Source organism: Pleurodeles waltl, chromosome 6 (assembly GCF_031143425.1).
Source record: "Pleurodeles waltl isolate 20211129_DDA chromosome 6, aPleWal1.hap1.20221129, whole genome shotgun sequence".
Taxonomy (NCBI): domain Eukaryota; kingdom Metazoa; phylum Chordata; class Amphibia; order Caudata; family Salamandridae; genus Pleurodeles; species Pleurodeles waltl.
In genome coordinates, this window is record NC_090445.1 from 20272346 (window position 1) to 20288203 (window position 15858).

The 15858-nt window shown below is 48.0% G+C and overlaps 1 protein-coding gene across 5 annotated transcripts in view; it reads left to right on the plus strand.

Moving 5' to 3' along the window:
* Positions 1-15858, plus strand: part of FUBP3 (far upstream element binding protein 3) — a 217507-nt gene that overhangs the window by 185512 nt on the left and 16137 nt on the right. For 3 of the 5 annotated variants that reach the window (XM_069237058.1, XM_069237062.1, XM_069237061.1), the window contains one exon: positions 529-600. The exons of the other annotated variants lie outside the window; for them this stretch is intronic. In XM_069237058.1, the coding sequence (XP_069093159.1) occupies positions 529-600 (72 nt within the window). The remainder of the gene's footprint in view (positions 1-528; positions 601-15858) is intronic. 5 annotated transcript variants of the gene reach the window in all.

The window sequence follows — 15858 nt, forward strand, 5'->3', positions numbered from 1 at the left end:
CATAGTTCCTGCGCCTCTGGCTGCTACTAAAGGGAAGACTCTTGTCCTCTGTCCCAGGTGTGTCATCCAGGATTGCTTCCTGTGCCTTCCTTTACCCTGAGTGACCGCACACATGTATCTAGTGGCTCCGATTGCCCTGTAGCGAGGCCGGGCAGTACATCTCCTTGCACAAGCAGTATATTCAGTGGCGTGTTCCCGTTCTCCTGGTTGACCGGAGTAATTGGTGCTGAATGCAGAGGGACCGGGGGAAGGCCCTGCGTCAGCAGCAGGTGGACATTGGAGCTGACCCCAACCTCGCCACACAGAGAGCCTTGACTAGCAGCCCAGCCCAAATCTTTAAGGCAGTGTTCTGCCAATGTTCGGTGGGGTGGGAGGGGACGAGGAGAAAATGGTGCAGACGGCGGGGAGGGGGGGATAGGGCAGAAGGCAGGTAGCCCACCATGTGGAGTGTGTGAGATGTGACATCTGGAAGGCTTCCTGTGGAGACCTACCCACCTGAACACGTTCCATTGACATTCTTTCGCACAGGTCAGCAGAGCCAGCAGCAGAACAGCCAGCCTGACTACAGCAAGGCCTGGGAGGAGTATTACAAAAAGCAAAGTAGGTCCATCCGTCTGTCCCGTCTGTCTGGATCTGGGGTGGTGTGTGGTGCTTCGGAGTTCTCTGACTCGGAATTGGTTTTAGTACCGGCCTGGGCACGGACTGGCGACGCTAAACTGAGCATGCATTTGGGCTTGAACCGATTAGGAGTGCATCTGTTTGTTTATGCAGTAGGCAGCTTGTGTCGAAGTTGACGTAGGAAATGGGAAGGAGCGAGCTGTGAGCATAGGGTACCACAGGAGTGCAGTGAGATTGGAGTGTGCTAAGCCAAGCTCATGAATGTGATCAAGGCTGGCGCACAGGAAGTCCATGTACTTCAGGCTGTTCTGCCCCAACTGACATGAATGTTCCATTCAGAGATGCGGAGTTCTAGGATGAGATGATGGTTGGTCCCGGCAGGAGGATGGATTACATTCCATGGTAGAGCGGGTTGGGTGGGAGTAGTGACCTGCGCTTGCATCCATGGTCTGGGATGGGGGATGCATCTCATTGGTTGCGGAGTGTAGGTAGGTGGGGCCGTTGGCCGCTCCTAAGGGTAGTGGCATAGATTTGCATCCCTTGGGACAGGAAGGGAGGCATGGGGCAACTTCACCTCTAGTAAAGTGATATCTGCTTGCATCCAAAATCAGAAGAATGGGGTGGCAGGAGTTGGTTGCTAGTTGGCATAGGGGTAGTCAGTAAGATCCACTGGCCCAGAGGTGGAGGTCACTCCTACTTGTACATGGGTTCTAGGTTCTGGAACAACCTCCCTTCCTCACTTGGGAACGAAATGGACTTTCTGGATTTTAGGGGGAAAAACTATAAAATAGTTTGCCTGCAAACCTCTCGGTGTAGTTTTCTTCTGCTTCCTTTCTGTATATTCTGTTTTCAGCTATCCACATAGAGCCAGAACACCCTTTTGTGTGTGTGTGTGCACTGCTTGCAGGCCCAGTTCATCAGTATGTGAGCTAAGTATGACCAGCAGCATCTCAGCGCTACATCTGAGCCGGAGGTAGAAGCCTGGAGAAGCATTGGGACAGCATGAGGAGGCTTGAAGCTGAGCTTAGAGCCCCTCATCTAGTCTCTCTCCGGTAGCCCCAAGTGCAAAGCCTCGCGCTGCCGCCGGATTTCTTGTAAAAGGGAACCTTCAAAGAAGGAACGAGTTTGCTAACTCTTGGCGGCAATCCTTCTTACTGAATAGTCTCGGACCGTTCTCAACAGGCATTCCCAACCAGAAAACCCAACAGGGTCAATTCTGAGAGCAAGTGTTGGAAATCAGTCCTCCCTGCTCAGTCACGCCCTGGCCTTGCTGCACGGATCCAGGCTGCATAGTGAGGTTCCTACAGGACTGCTGGCCCGACCTATCCAAACACTTGAGAGGTTTGTCGTTGATCACAGATTCCAGGTGTAAACCCCTCATTTAAAGCATGCCTGCAGAGTCCAGGGATTCACCTAGAGGCTTGACAGACGCAATGATAGATCATACTAATGCTCTATTTGTGGTAGTGTGCTCGAGGAGTTAGGCTGATCAGAGGGTAGTGTTAAGTAGTTGTTGTACACACAGGCAATAAATGAAAACACACACTCAATGACTTAACTCCAGGCCAATAGGTTTTTATTTAGAAAAATATATTTTTTTTTTTTTTAGAACTACAACATTCATTTAGCAGGTAAGTACATTAAATGAAAGGTACTTTGCATAGTAATAGTTGAGACTTTGAATAGATTAAATATTGTACCCAGTTTTCATTAAAATGGCAATCTATTTTAAAAGTGGACACTGCAATTTTCAACAGTTCCTGGGGGAGGTAAGTATAGTACAGTTTCAGAGGTAAGTACCACACTTGTGGGTTCAATCTCCGGGGCATAGGTAGCCCACTGTTGGGGGTTCAAGGCAACACCAAGCAACACAGGGCTGATCAGGGGCAGAGGTCAAACGGGAGCCAAAATACCATGGGCGCCTGTGGAGACTGGGTACTCTGGTTCCAGTCCAGTTGAAGGTAAGTACCCATGTTGTCGGAAGGCAGACCAGGGGGGTTTGGAGGAGTACTGGAGGGGCCCCAAGTAGGCACACACCCCCAGCAGCACGGGGTGGCTAGTTGCAGTGTGCTAACAGGGTGCCTGGTTCTCAGTAGAACTCTATGGATGGACCCGGGGGTCACTTGGGTCCTGCAGGCAGGGCACGGGGGCCTCCTGGGTAAGTCATTGACTGGGCAAGGGTGAGGATTGCATGTTGGTGGTTGCTGCACCAGTGGTCAGTTTCTCACGAGCCTGGGGGCTGTGGATGCAGTGCAATGGGGTCCTTGGGATTCCTTCTGCAGGCGGCGTGTGGGATGCAGAGGTCAACCCAGGGTGGACACATCTGAGTCACCTGGGGGTCCTCTCTGGATAGTTGGTTTCTCTGGACACAGGCCGGGGCGTCCGGTGCAGAGTTGGGGACTCACGCTTCTGGAGTGAGGTGGGAGTCCCTTTAAAGATGGATCTCTTATCTTCTGGTTGGGCAGAGCCGCTTCCCACAGGAGTGGTCCTCTGTGTTGCAGGCAGTCCCCTGGAGTCTTTTCAGGGGTCACTGGTCCTGTAGAACGTGTTGCTTTTCGGTTGCATGGTCTTTGAAGCAGGAGACCAGCCGGTAATGCTGGGGCCAAACCAGTTGTCTTCTCTTCTGTTTGGGGTTTTCAGCTCAGCAGTCCTTCTTGTGAGGTCATCAGGAATCTGAAGAGCTGGGTTTAGGGTCGCCCCTAAATACTAAATGTAGGAAGTTGGATTTGTATATACTATTTCAAAGTAAGAAATAGTGTGCACAGAGTCCAAGGGTTCCCCTTAGAGGTAAGATAGTGGCAAAAAGAGAATTCTAATGCTCTATTTTGTGGTAGTGTGGTCGAGCAGTAGGCTTATCAGAGGGTAGTGTTAGGCATTTGTTGTACACACACAGGCAATAAATGAGGAACACACACTCGAAGACAGTTCCAGGCCAATAGGTTTTTATAGTGAAAAATATATTTTCTTAGTTTATTTTAAGAACCACAGGTTCAAGATTTACAAGTAATACTTCAAATGAAAGGTATTTCACTCAGGTGTTCTAGGAACTTAGAATAATCACAATGTTCGATGGCATGTTGCTGCAGATACACATGTTTGGCACAGTCCGCTGCCTGGTGTTGGGCTCGGAGTATTACAAGTTGTTTTTCTTCGAAGAAGTCTTTTTGGTCACGGGACCGAAGGACTCCTCCCTCCTCGGCTCCATTGCGCATGGGCGTCGACTCCATCTTAGATTGTTTTTTTTCCGCTGTCGGGTTCGGACGTATTCCTTTTCGCTCCGTGTTTCGGTTCGGAAAGTTAGTCAGAATCTCGGAAGAAAGCGTCGGTATTGTTCCGTTCGGTATCGGGATAGTTAGGTACATCGACACCGATCATCGGAAGACTTTGGGGTAGTTTCGATCCCCCATCGGGGCCTGGTCGGCCCGACCGCGTGCGACATCGAAGCCGATGGAACGGACCCCGTTTCGTTTCTGCCCAAAATGTCACAGTAAGTATCCTTATACAGATCAGCACTTGGTCTGTAACTTGTGCTTGTCCCCCGAGCACAAGGAGGATACCTGTGAAGCCTGTCGAGCCTTCCGGTCCAGAAAAACACTCCGGGACCGAAGAGCCAGGCGTCAACAAATGGCGTCCACGTCGACAAAACAACGTTTCGACGAGGAAGAGGAAACATTCTCGGTTCAGGAATCAGAATCCGGAGACTCCGACGTCGAACAACAGCAACAAACTGTGAGTAAGACGTCAAAAAGTAAATCCATCGACAAACCGAAAGCCCAGGGGACGCCACTGCCAACAGGCCATGGCTCGACCCATAAAGCAGGCGACCCGTCGAAGGCGCCGAAAAAGGGCACGCCCATAGCGAAGACACCCGACTCCGGTCGAGGGACCGCCATGGAGCAACCTCTGAGCCGAGAAAGCGGCTCCGAGAGACAAAAACAAAATACCGGCACCGAAAAACATAGGTACCGAGAATCCATGCCGAAAGGAACAAAAATTCTGTCGGTGCCGAAACCGAAAAAAGATTCTCTCTCGGCGCCGAAAAATACCACACCTTCATCCTACTCAGAGGAACAAGGAATGAGTGGCCAAATGCACAGATTTGGACAAGAGCTCCAAAGTGTAGAATCGGACTACACACAAAAGAGACTGTACATCCAGCAAGACACAGGGAAGATATCAACCCTTCCCCCAATCATGAGGAAAAGAAGGATCGGACTTCCAAAGGATGACGCACAACCACAAGCCAAAGTGGTTAAAAAAGTCACGCCTCCGCCCTCTCCACCACAGGCATCGCCGGCACAAACACCGCCACAAATGCACTCACCAGCGCAAACTACCATAAGTCATGACGATCAGGATCAAGACGCTTGGGACCTGTATGACACCCCAGTGCCGGACAATGATCCCGAGTCATACCCCACAAAGCCGTCACCGCCAGAGGACAGTACCTCATACTTGCAACTGGTGGCTAGGGCAGCAGAATTCCACAATGTCCAACTGCATTCCGATCCTATAGAGGATGATTTTTTATTTAACACCCTCTCGGCTACACACAGCCAATATCAATGTCTCCCAATGCTACCAGGGATGTTACGGCACGCAAAACAAATTTTTGAAGAGCCCGTAAAATCAAGAGCCATCACCCCAAGGGTGGATAAGAAATACAAACCACCACCCACAGACCCAGTGTTTATTACTTCGCAGTTACCACCTGACTCCGTGGTAGTAGGGGCAGCTCGCAAGAGAGCAAATTCACATACATCTGGCGACGCCCCACCTCCGGACAAAGAAAGCCGAAAATTTGATGCGGCAGGGAAAAGAGTAGCATCACAGGCAGCCAACCAGTGGCGCATCGCAAATTCACAAGCGCTGCTGGCCAGATATGACCGCGCACACTGGGACGAGATGCAACTTCTCGTAGACCATCTTCCCCAGGAATACTAAAAAAGGGCGCAGCAAATAGTGGAAGAGGGACAAACGATCTCAAACAATCAAATCCGCTCTTCACTAGACGTAGCCGACACTGCAGCAAGAACAGTCAACACTGCTGTCACCATAAGGAGACACGCTTGGCTACGCACTTCAGGCTTCAAACCTGAAATCCAGCAGGCTGTCCTTAATATGCCCTTCAACGAGAAACAACTGTTTGGCTCTGAAGTGGATACAGCCATTGAAAAACTTAAAAAGGACACAGACACGGCCAAGGCCATGGGCGCACTCTACTCCCCGCAGAGCAGAGGCTCTTTCAGAAAAACTCCATTTAGAGGGGGGTTTCGTGGCCAACCCACAGACACCACCAGCCAACAAACAAGAACCACACCATATCAGGGTTCCTTCCAAAGGGGAGGTTTCAGGGGATATCGGGGGGGGTCAATTCCCAAGGAGTAGGGGAAGATTCCAGACTCCAAAAACACCTCCACCTAAACAGTGACTTTCAAGTCACGCAACCCCTTCACTCAACACCAGTGGGGGGAAGACTAAGCCAATTCTACCAATCTTGGCAACAGATTACAACAGACAATTGGGTATTAGCAATAATCCAACATGGCTATTGCATAGAATTCCACAACTTCCCACCAAACATCCCCCCCAAAACACGAAAAATGTCACCACAACATTTAGAACTTTTAGGACTAGAAGTTCAAGCACTACTGCAAAAGGATGCAATAGAGTTAGTACCAGTACAACAAAAAAACACAGGAGTTTACTCCCTGTACTTTCTAATTCCAAAAAAAGACAAAACATTAAGACCAATATTAGATCTCAGGACACTAAATACCTACATCATATCGGACCATTTTCACATGGTCACACTACAAGACATCATTCCACTGCTCAAACAGCAAGATTACATGACCACATTAGACCTAAAGGATGCGTACTTTCATATACCAATACACCCTTCTCACAGAAAGTACCTACGGTTCGTATTCAAAGGAATACATTACCAATTCAAGGTGTTGCCATTCGGAATAACAAATGCACCAAGAGTGTTCACAAAATGTCTAGCAGTAGTAGCAGCACACATCAGGAGACAACAGATACATGTGTTCCCTTACCTAGACGATTGGCTAATCAAGACCAACACAGTAAAAAAATGCGCAAACGACACCACATTTGTCATACAAACCCTTCACAAACTGGGGTTTTCCATCAACTATACAAAATCACACCTAGAACCGTGTCAAACACAACAATATCTAGGAGCAACCATCAACACATCAAAAGGAATTGCCACTCCAAGTCCACAAAGAGTGCAGGCATTCCACAAGGTAATAAGTGCTATGTTTCCAAACCAAAAGATACAAGCAAAATTTGTGCTAAAACTTCTAGGCATGATGTCATCATGCATAGCCATTGTCCCAAACGCAAGACTACACATGCGACCCTTACAACAGTGTCTAGCATCACAATGGTCACAGGCACAGGGTCAACTTCAAAATCTGGTGTTGGTAGACCGCCAAACCTACCTCTCGCTTCTATGGTGGAACAGCAAAAATTTAAACAAAGGGCGGACATTTCAGGACCCAGTGCCTCAATACGTTATAACAACAGATGCTTCCATGACAGGGTGGGGAGCACACCTCAATCACCACAGCATTCAAGGACAATGGGATATACACGAAACAAAATTTCATATCAATTACCTAGAACTGTTAGCAGTATTTCTAGCGTTAAAAGCCTTCCAACCCATAATAACACACAAATACATTCTTGTCAAAACAGACAACATGACAACAATGTATTATTTAAACAAACAAGGAGGAACACACTCCACACAATTGTGCCTCCTAACACAAAAAATTTGGCAGTGGGCGATTCACAACAACATTCGCCTAATAGCACAATTTATTCCAGGAATACAAAACCAACTAGCAGACAACCTTTCGCGAGACCACCAACAAGTCCACGAATGGGAAATTCACCCCCAAGTTCTGAACAAGTACTTTCAAATTTGGGGAACACCCCAGATAGATTTGTTCGCAACAAAAGAAAACTCAAAATGCCAAAACTTTGCATCCAGGTACCCACACCGCGAATCACAAGGCAATGCTCTATGGATGAGTTGGTCAGGGATATTTGCGTACGCTTTTCCCCCTCTCCCTCTCCTTCCATATCTAGTAAACAAGTTGAGTCAAAACCAACTCAAACTCATACTGATAGCACCCACATGGGCAAGACAACCTTGGTATACAACTCTACTAGACCTTTCACTAGTACCGCATGTCAAACTACCCAACAGGCCAGATCTGTTAACACAAACAACAGATCAGGCATCCAAACCCAGCATCATTGAATCTGGCAATTTGGCTCCTGAAATCCTAGAATTCGGACACTTAGACCTCACACAAGAATGCATGGAGGTCATAAAACAAGCTAGAAAACCTTCCACTAGACACTGCTATGCATCTAAGTGGAAAAGATTTGTTTACTACTGCCATGCCAATCAAATACAACCATTACATGCCTCTACTAAAGACATAGTAGGATACTTACTACATTTGCAAAAAGCAAATCTCGCTTTTTCATCTATAAAAATACACCTCGCAGCAATATCTGCTTACCTACAAACTACTCATTCATCGTCTCTATTTAGAATACCAGTTATTAAAGCATTCATGGAAGGGCTAAAAAGAATTATACCACCAAGAACACCACCAGTTCCTTCATGGAATCTTAACATCGTCTTAACAAGACTCATGGGTCCACCTTTCGAACCCATGCATTCCTGTGAAATGCAATATCTAACCTGGAAGGTCGCATTTCTCATTGCAATCACATCCCTCAGAAGAGTAAGTGAAATACAGGCATTTACCATACAAGAACCATTTATTCAAATACACAACAATAAAATAGTTCTAAGAACAAATCCAAAATTTCTGCCAAAAGTAATCTCACCATTCCATTTAAATCAAACAGTAGAATTGCCAGTGTTCTTCCCACAACCAAATTCTGTGGCTGAAAGGGCACTACATACATTAGACATCAAAAGAGCACTAATGTATTACATTGACAGAACAAAGCTAATCAGGAAAACAAAACAACTGTTCATAGCTTTTCAAAAACCACACATAGGAAATCCAATCTCTAAACAAGGCATTGCTAGATGGATAGTCAGATGCATTCAAACATGCTATCTTAAAGCCAAAAGAGAATTGCCTATTACACCAAAGGCACACTCAACCAGAAAGAAAGGTGCTACAATGGCCTTTCTAGGAAACATTCCTATGAGCGAAATATGTAAGGCTGCAACCTGGTCTACGCCTCATACGTTTACTAAACACTACTGTGTAGACGTACTAAATGCACAACAAGCTACAGTGGGCCAAGCTGTACTAAGAACATTATTCCAAACTACTTCAACTCCTACAGGCTAAACCACCGCTTTTAGGGGAGGTAACTGCTTTATAGTCTATGCCAAACATGTGTATCTGCAGCAACATATGCCATCGAACTGAAAATGTCACTTACCCAGTGTACATCTGTTCGTGGCATTAGTCGCTGCAGATTCACATGTACCCTCCCACCTCCCCGGGAAGCCTGTAGCCGTTTAGAAGTAGATCATAAATCTTAAACATCTGAACATTTGTAAATAATTATTAGAAACTCTTATCGTACATACATATTCACTCCATTGCATGGGCACTATTTATACCAAACAACTCCATCCTCACCCTCTGCGGGGAAAACAATCTAAGATGGAGTCGACGCCCATGTGCAATGGAGCCGAGGAGGGAGGAGTCCTTCGGTCCCGTGACCAAAAAGACTTCTTCGAAGAAAAACAACTTGTAATACTCCGAGCCCAACACCAGGCAGCGGACTGTGCCAAACATGTGAATCTGCAGCGACTAATGCCACGAACAGATGTACACTGGGTAAGTGACATTTTCAATCATGTACAGTTTTGACAAAAATGGCAATAAGCTATTTTAAAAGTGGACACAGTGCAAAAATCAACAGATCCTGGGAGAGGTAAGTAAATGTTAAGTTCACAGGTAAGTAAAACACTTACAGGGTTCAAAGTTGGGTCCAAGGTAGCCCACAGTTGGGGGTTCAAGGCAACACCAAAGTTACCACACCAGCAGCTCAGGGTCGGACAGGTGCAGAGGTCAAAGAGGAGTCCAAAACACTTAGGTTTCAATGGAGAACAGGGGTGCCCCGGTTCCAGTCTGCCAGCAGGTAAGTTCCCGCGTCCTCAGGGGGGGCACACCAGGGGTGTTTTGTAGGGCACTGGGGGAGGGGGGGGGGGGGGCTGGGGGGGGGGAACAAGCAGGCACAAAGTACACCCTCAGCGGCACAGGGGCAGCCAGGTGCAGAGTGCAAACAGGCGTCTGGTTTTGTATTGAAAGTAATGGGGAGACCCGGGGGTCTCTTCAACGATGCAGGCAGTCACAGGGGGGGGGGGGGCTCCTCGGGGTAGCCACCACCCGGGCTAGGCAGAGGGTCGCCTGGGGGTCGCTCCTGCACTGAAGTTCGATTCCTTCAGGTCCTGGGGGCTGCGGGTGCAGTATTGGTTCCAGGCGTTGGGTCCCTTGTAACAGGCAGTTGCGGTCAGGGGGAGCCTCTGGATTTCCTCTGCAGGCATCGTTGTGGGGGCTCAGGGGGGGGTCGTCTCTGGCTACTCATGGACTCGCAGTAGTGTTGGTTTTCCACAGGTCGAGCCGGGGCGTCTGGTACAGAGTGGAAAGTCTCACACTTCCGGCGGGAAACGTGAAGTCCTTAGAGTTGATTCTTTGTTGCAAGAAAGTTGCAGATTGTTGAACAGGGCCGCTGTTCACGGGAATTTCTTGGTTGCAGGGCAGTCCTCAGACTTCAGAGGTCGCTGGTCCCTGTTGGATGCGTCGCTGTTGCAGTTTTCTTCGAAGTTGGGAGACAGACCGGTAGGGCTGGGGCCAAAGCAGTTGTCGTCTCAGTCTTCACTGCAGGGCTTCAGGTCAGCAGTCCTTCATCGGGATAAGGTTGCAGGAATCTAGTTTCCACGTTTCTGGGGGCCCCTAAATACTGAATTTAGGGGAGTGTTTAGGTCTGGGAGGGCAGTAGCCAATGGCTACTGTCCTTGAGGGTGGCTACACCCTCTTTGTGCCTCCTCCCTGTGGGGAGGGGGGCACATCCCTAATCCTATTGGGGGAATCCTCCTTCTACAAGATGGAGGATTTCTAAAAGTAAGGGTCACCTCAGCTCAGGGCACCTTAGGGGTGGGTGGTGACTCCTTGTTTTTCTCATTATCTCCTCCAGCCTTGATGCCAAAAGTGGGGGCAGTGGCCGGAGGGTCGGGCATCTCCACTAGCTGGGATGCCCAGGGGTGCTGTAACAAAAGGGGTGAGCCTTTGAGGCTCCCCGCCAGGTGTTACAGTTCCTGCAGGGGGAGGTGAGAAGCACCTTCACCCAGTACCGGCTTTGTTCCTGGCCACAGAGTGACAAAGGCACTCTCCCCATGTGTCCAGCAACATGTCTGGTGTGTGGCAGGCTGGCAAAAACTAGTCAGCCTACTACACTGGAAGTCGGGTATGTTTTCAGGGGGCATCGCTAAGATGCCCTCTGGGTGTATTTTACAATAAATTGCACACTGACATCAGTGTGCATTTATTGTGCTAAGTTTGATACCAAACTTCCCAGTTTTCAGTGTAGCCATAATGGTGCTGTGGAGTTCGTGTTTGACAAACTCCCAGACCATATACTCTTATGGCTACCCTGCACTTACAATGTCTAAGGTTTTGCTTAGACACTGTAGGGGCATGGTGCTCATGCACTTATGCCCTCACCTGTGGTATAGTGCACCCTGCCTTAGGGATGTAAGTCCTGCTAGAGGGGTGACTTACCTAGGCCACAGGCAGTGTGAGGTTGGCATGGCACTCTGAGGGGAGTGCCATGTCGACTTAGTCATTTTCTCCCCACCAGCACACACAAGCTGGCAAGCAGTGTGCTGAGTGAGGGGTCCCTAGGGTGGCATAAGACATGCTGCAGCCCTTAGAGACCTCAGGGCCCTTGGTACCAGGGGTACCAGTTACAAGGTACTTAACTGTGTGCCAGGGCTGTGCCAATTGTGGAAACAAAGGTACAGGGAAAGAACACTAGTGCTGGGGCCTGGTTAGCAGGGTCCCAGCATACTTCTAATCAAAGCTGGCATCAACACGTAGGCAAAAAGTGGGGGTGACCATGCCAACAGTGGCATTTTCCTACAGATGGCCAAAAGATTAGCTTTGGAGTAACATCTCCTAGTTATAGAAAGGGAGAGAGTAGCAATGGGTTTAACACCCATACATGGTGGCAGCAACATAAATAGGGTCAGAAAGAATACTGACATCCTAAAAATCCCCAAAGGGATTGTTTCAAAATTTTAAGGTGATGATATCACCAAGTGGCTCACAGCTTTTGAGAGGGCTTTTGCAACCAGAAAGTTAAACAGATCTCACTGGGGTGCTCTCCTTTGGGAACTGTTCACTGGTAAGTGTAGGGATGGACTCGTCACACTCTCTGGTAAAGATGCAGAACCCTACGACCTCATGAAGGCTACCCTGATTGAGGGTTTTGGATTCTCAACTGAGGAGTATAGAATTAGGTTCAGGGGGGCTCACAAAACCTCAAGCCAGTCCTGGGTTTATTTTGTTGACTACTCTGCCAAAGCACTAGATGGTTGGATAACTGGCAGTGGAGTGCATGACTGACGGGATGTATAATTTATTTATGAAAGAACATCTGTTAAGTAACTGCTTCAATGACAAACTGCATCAACATCTGTTAGACCTAGGTCCAATTTTTCCCCAAGAATTGTGAAAGAAGGCAAACCACTGGGTTAATACAAGGGTTACCAAGACTTCCACTGAGGGTGACCAAAAGAAAAGGGGTCACAAAGCCTCCCCATGGGGAAGGGTGGTGAGACAGCCAAAGACAAAACTAAAGAGTCTTCAGGGCCCCAAAAACCTGCTCAGGAGGGTGGGCCTCAAGCCTTTTCACAGTCCACAAATGGGTATAAGGGTAAAAACATTGATTCCCAAGAAGGCCTGGTGTCAACTGTAAACAGCATGGACACCAAATTGGAGACGAGGCCTGTCCTAAGAAAAGTCCCACTCGCACTACTCCAGTTAGTACTGGAATAGCCATTCTCCAGATGGGATCAACAGTGTGCCCAGAGCAAATCAGGATTCACACTGAAGCTTCTCTAGTCGCTGAGGGTGGGTTGGATATAGCCACACAGGCTACCTGGCCGCATAGCATGCAAAAATACAGGCAGCAACTCTTGATAAATGGGAATAAGTTAGAAGCCATGAGGGATACAGGTGCCAGTGTTGCCATGGTGACAGACAAACGGGTTTCCTCACGACCGTATTTGGCTGGACAAACCTGTCCAGTTACCAATGCTGACAATTAAACTAAAGTCCATCCCATGGTTATGGTGAATTTAGAATGGAGAGAGGGTTACTGGCCTGAAACAGGTAGTGGTCTCTTCTCCAAGCCCGGTAGAATGTTTGCTAGGGAATGATTTGGAGTCCTCCACATGGGCTGAGGTAGAACTCAAAACCCATGCATCCATGCTGGGTATCCCTGAACTGGTGTGTGTGAAAACCAGAGCACAGGGTTAAAATGGTGCTGGAACCTGGAATAATGGACCAACCTTCCAAGTGAAAAGGTAAGGAGACTGGGGTGCCAGCCTCTGTACAGCAAAAGAAACGGGGCCTACTTCCCAGGAAGATGTCCCATCCCCTGAGGGAACTGAGTCCATGAAGCTGGAACCTTACCAGGTGGAGCTCTTGGGTCCAGGGGGACCCTCAAAGTAATAGCTGTGCCAGGGACAAAGGACCTGTCCCACTCTTGAAGGTCTGAGACAGCAAGCTGCTGAATAGGCGATGGGAGATGTCAGTGGCTCCCACAGGGTCTGTTGGTGAGGATGGACTCCTTTACACTGAGGCAAGAGATCCCAAACCTGGTGCCACTAGGAGAGTGCCTCAAGAGTTGAGAGTTCTTCCTCACCTTGGCCCATGACAACCCTCCCCTCCCCCACACCCCCAACCCCCCACCCCCTAGCTGGGCTTTTGGGACTAACCAAGACATGGGACAGGTTGGTGGAACCATTTCTATTGGCCCAACATGCCCCAGAAAGTAGGAGTTTTGTAGCTCCTGTGTAACCTGTCAAGCAAGTGGCAAGGCAGGTGGGCATCCAATGGTCCCCCTCATTCCACTTCCAGTGGTGGAGGTCCACTTTTAAAGGGTCTGTGTTGACATTGTGGGTCCACTTGAACCTCCCACAGCCTCAGGGAACCAGCACATACTGGTGGTAGTGGATAATGCTACTAGATACCCTGAAGCAATTCTCTAGGTTGACTACTGCCCCTGCAGTAGCCAAGGCCCTTATTGGTATTTTTACCAGAGTGGGTTGCCCTAAGGAAGTGGTTTCTGACATGGGTACTAACTTCATGTCAGCTGATCTCAAACACATGTAGAGTGAGTGTGGGGTGACTTATACGTTCACCACACCATATCATCCACAAACAGATGTGTAGGAAGTTGGCTCTGTAAATACCAGTAATACCTGATCACACAACTAAATTCCAAAAATTGTCATTAGAAACTGATTTTTGAAATTTGAGCTATTTTTCTAAATTTTTAAAAGTCCTGCTAGGGCCTTGTGTTAGTCCCTGTTAGCATTTCTTTCAGAGTTTAAAAGTTTGAATTAAGTTCTAGAGATAGTTTTTTAGATTCTTAAAAAGTATTCAAACTTTTAGAGAAATAATGTCTGCTGCAGAAGAGATGGTGGTGGAGCTCAACCGCACCCCTTACCTGCATCTTAGGATGTCAGAGTTAAGGACTCTGCAAAATCAAAAAGAGAAAAACTGGTTCAACCCCTACCAAAGTATAGCTCCAGGATCTCTTGGCAGTTTGCTATAAACAACCCCTATGATGATGTCCTCTCATAGGGGGAAGCTAGTGATGTGGAGGAGAATGTTTTCCCCTCCAGTCCTAGTTAGGGAGACCAGGGTTTCTCCAACCCCGACTCCAGAAGTGATAGTCAGAGATGTTGCTTCTCTCACAGGAGAGTCCAACAGCTCTGGAAGCATTGAGGGCAGCCTCAATGAAAATGACCTCCTGTTAGCCAGGATGGCCAAAAGATTGGCTTTGGAGAGACAGCTCCTAGCAATAGAAAGGGAAACAAAGAGATGGGCTTAGCTCCCATCATTGGTGGCAGCAATTTAAATAGGGTCAGAGATACTCCTGACATGCTAAAAATCCCCAAAGGAATTGTAATTAAATATGAAGATGGTGATGAAATCACCAAATGGTTCACAGCTTTTGAGAGGGCTTGTGCAACCAGAAAAGTAAACCAATCTCACTGGGGTGCTCTCCTTTGGGAAATGTTCACTGGAAAGTGTAGGGATAGACTCCTCACACTCTCTGGAAAAGATGCAGAATCCTATGACCTCATGAAGGCTACCCTGATTGAGGGCTTTGGATTCTCAATTGAGTACAGGATTAGGTTCAGGGGGCTCAAAAATCCTCGAGCCAGACCTGGGTTGCTTTTGTTGACTTCTCAATCAAAACACTGGATGGCTGGATTAGTGTCAGTGGTGTAAATGATTATGATGGGCTGTACAATCGGTTTATGAAAACACCTTTTAAGTAATTGTTTCAATGATAAACTGCATCAGCATCTGGTAGACCAAGCCCAATTTCTCCCCAAGAATTGGGAAAGAAGGCGGACCATTGGGTCAAGACTAGGGTGACCAAGACTTCCACAGGGGGTGACTAAAAGAAAGGGGTCACAAAGACTCCCCAGGGGAAGAGTGTTGAGACATCCAAGGGTAAAAGTAAAGAGTCTTTTACAGGGCCCCGAACACCTGCTCAGGAGGGAGGGTCCAAAGCCTTTTCACAATCCAATTTTGAGTACAAGGGTAAACACTTTGATCCCAAAAAGGCCTGGTGTTGTAGCTGTAATCAGCAGGGACACCAAACTGGAGACCAGGCCTGTCCCAAGAAAGGTTCCACTTCTACTACTACTACTACTACTACTACTACTACTCCTCCAGTTAGCACTGGAATAGCCAGTCTCCAGGTGGGATCAACAGTGTGCCCAGAGCAAATACGGGTTCACACTGAAGCTACATTAGTCTCTGAGGGTGGGGTGGACTTAGCCACACTGGCTGCCTAGCCCCCTAATATGCAAAAGTACAGGCAGCAACTCTTAATTAATGGGACTAGTGTAGAAGGCCTGAGGGATACAGGTGCCAGTGTCCCAATTGTGACAAA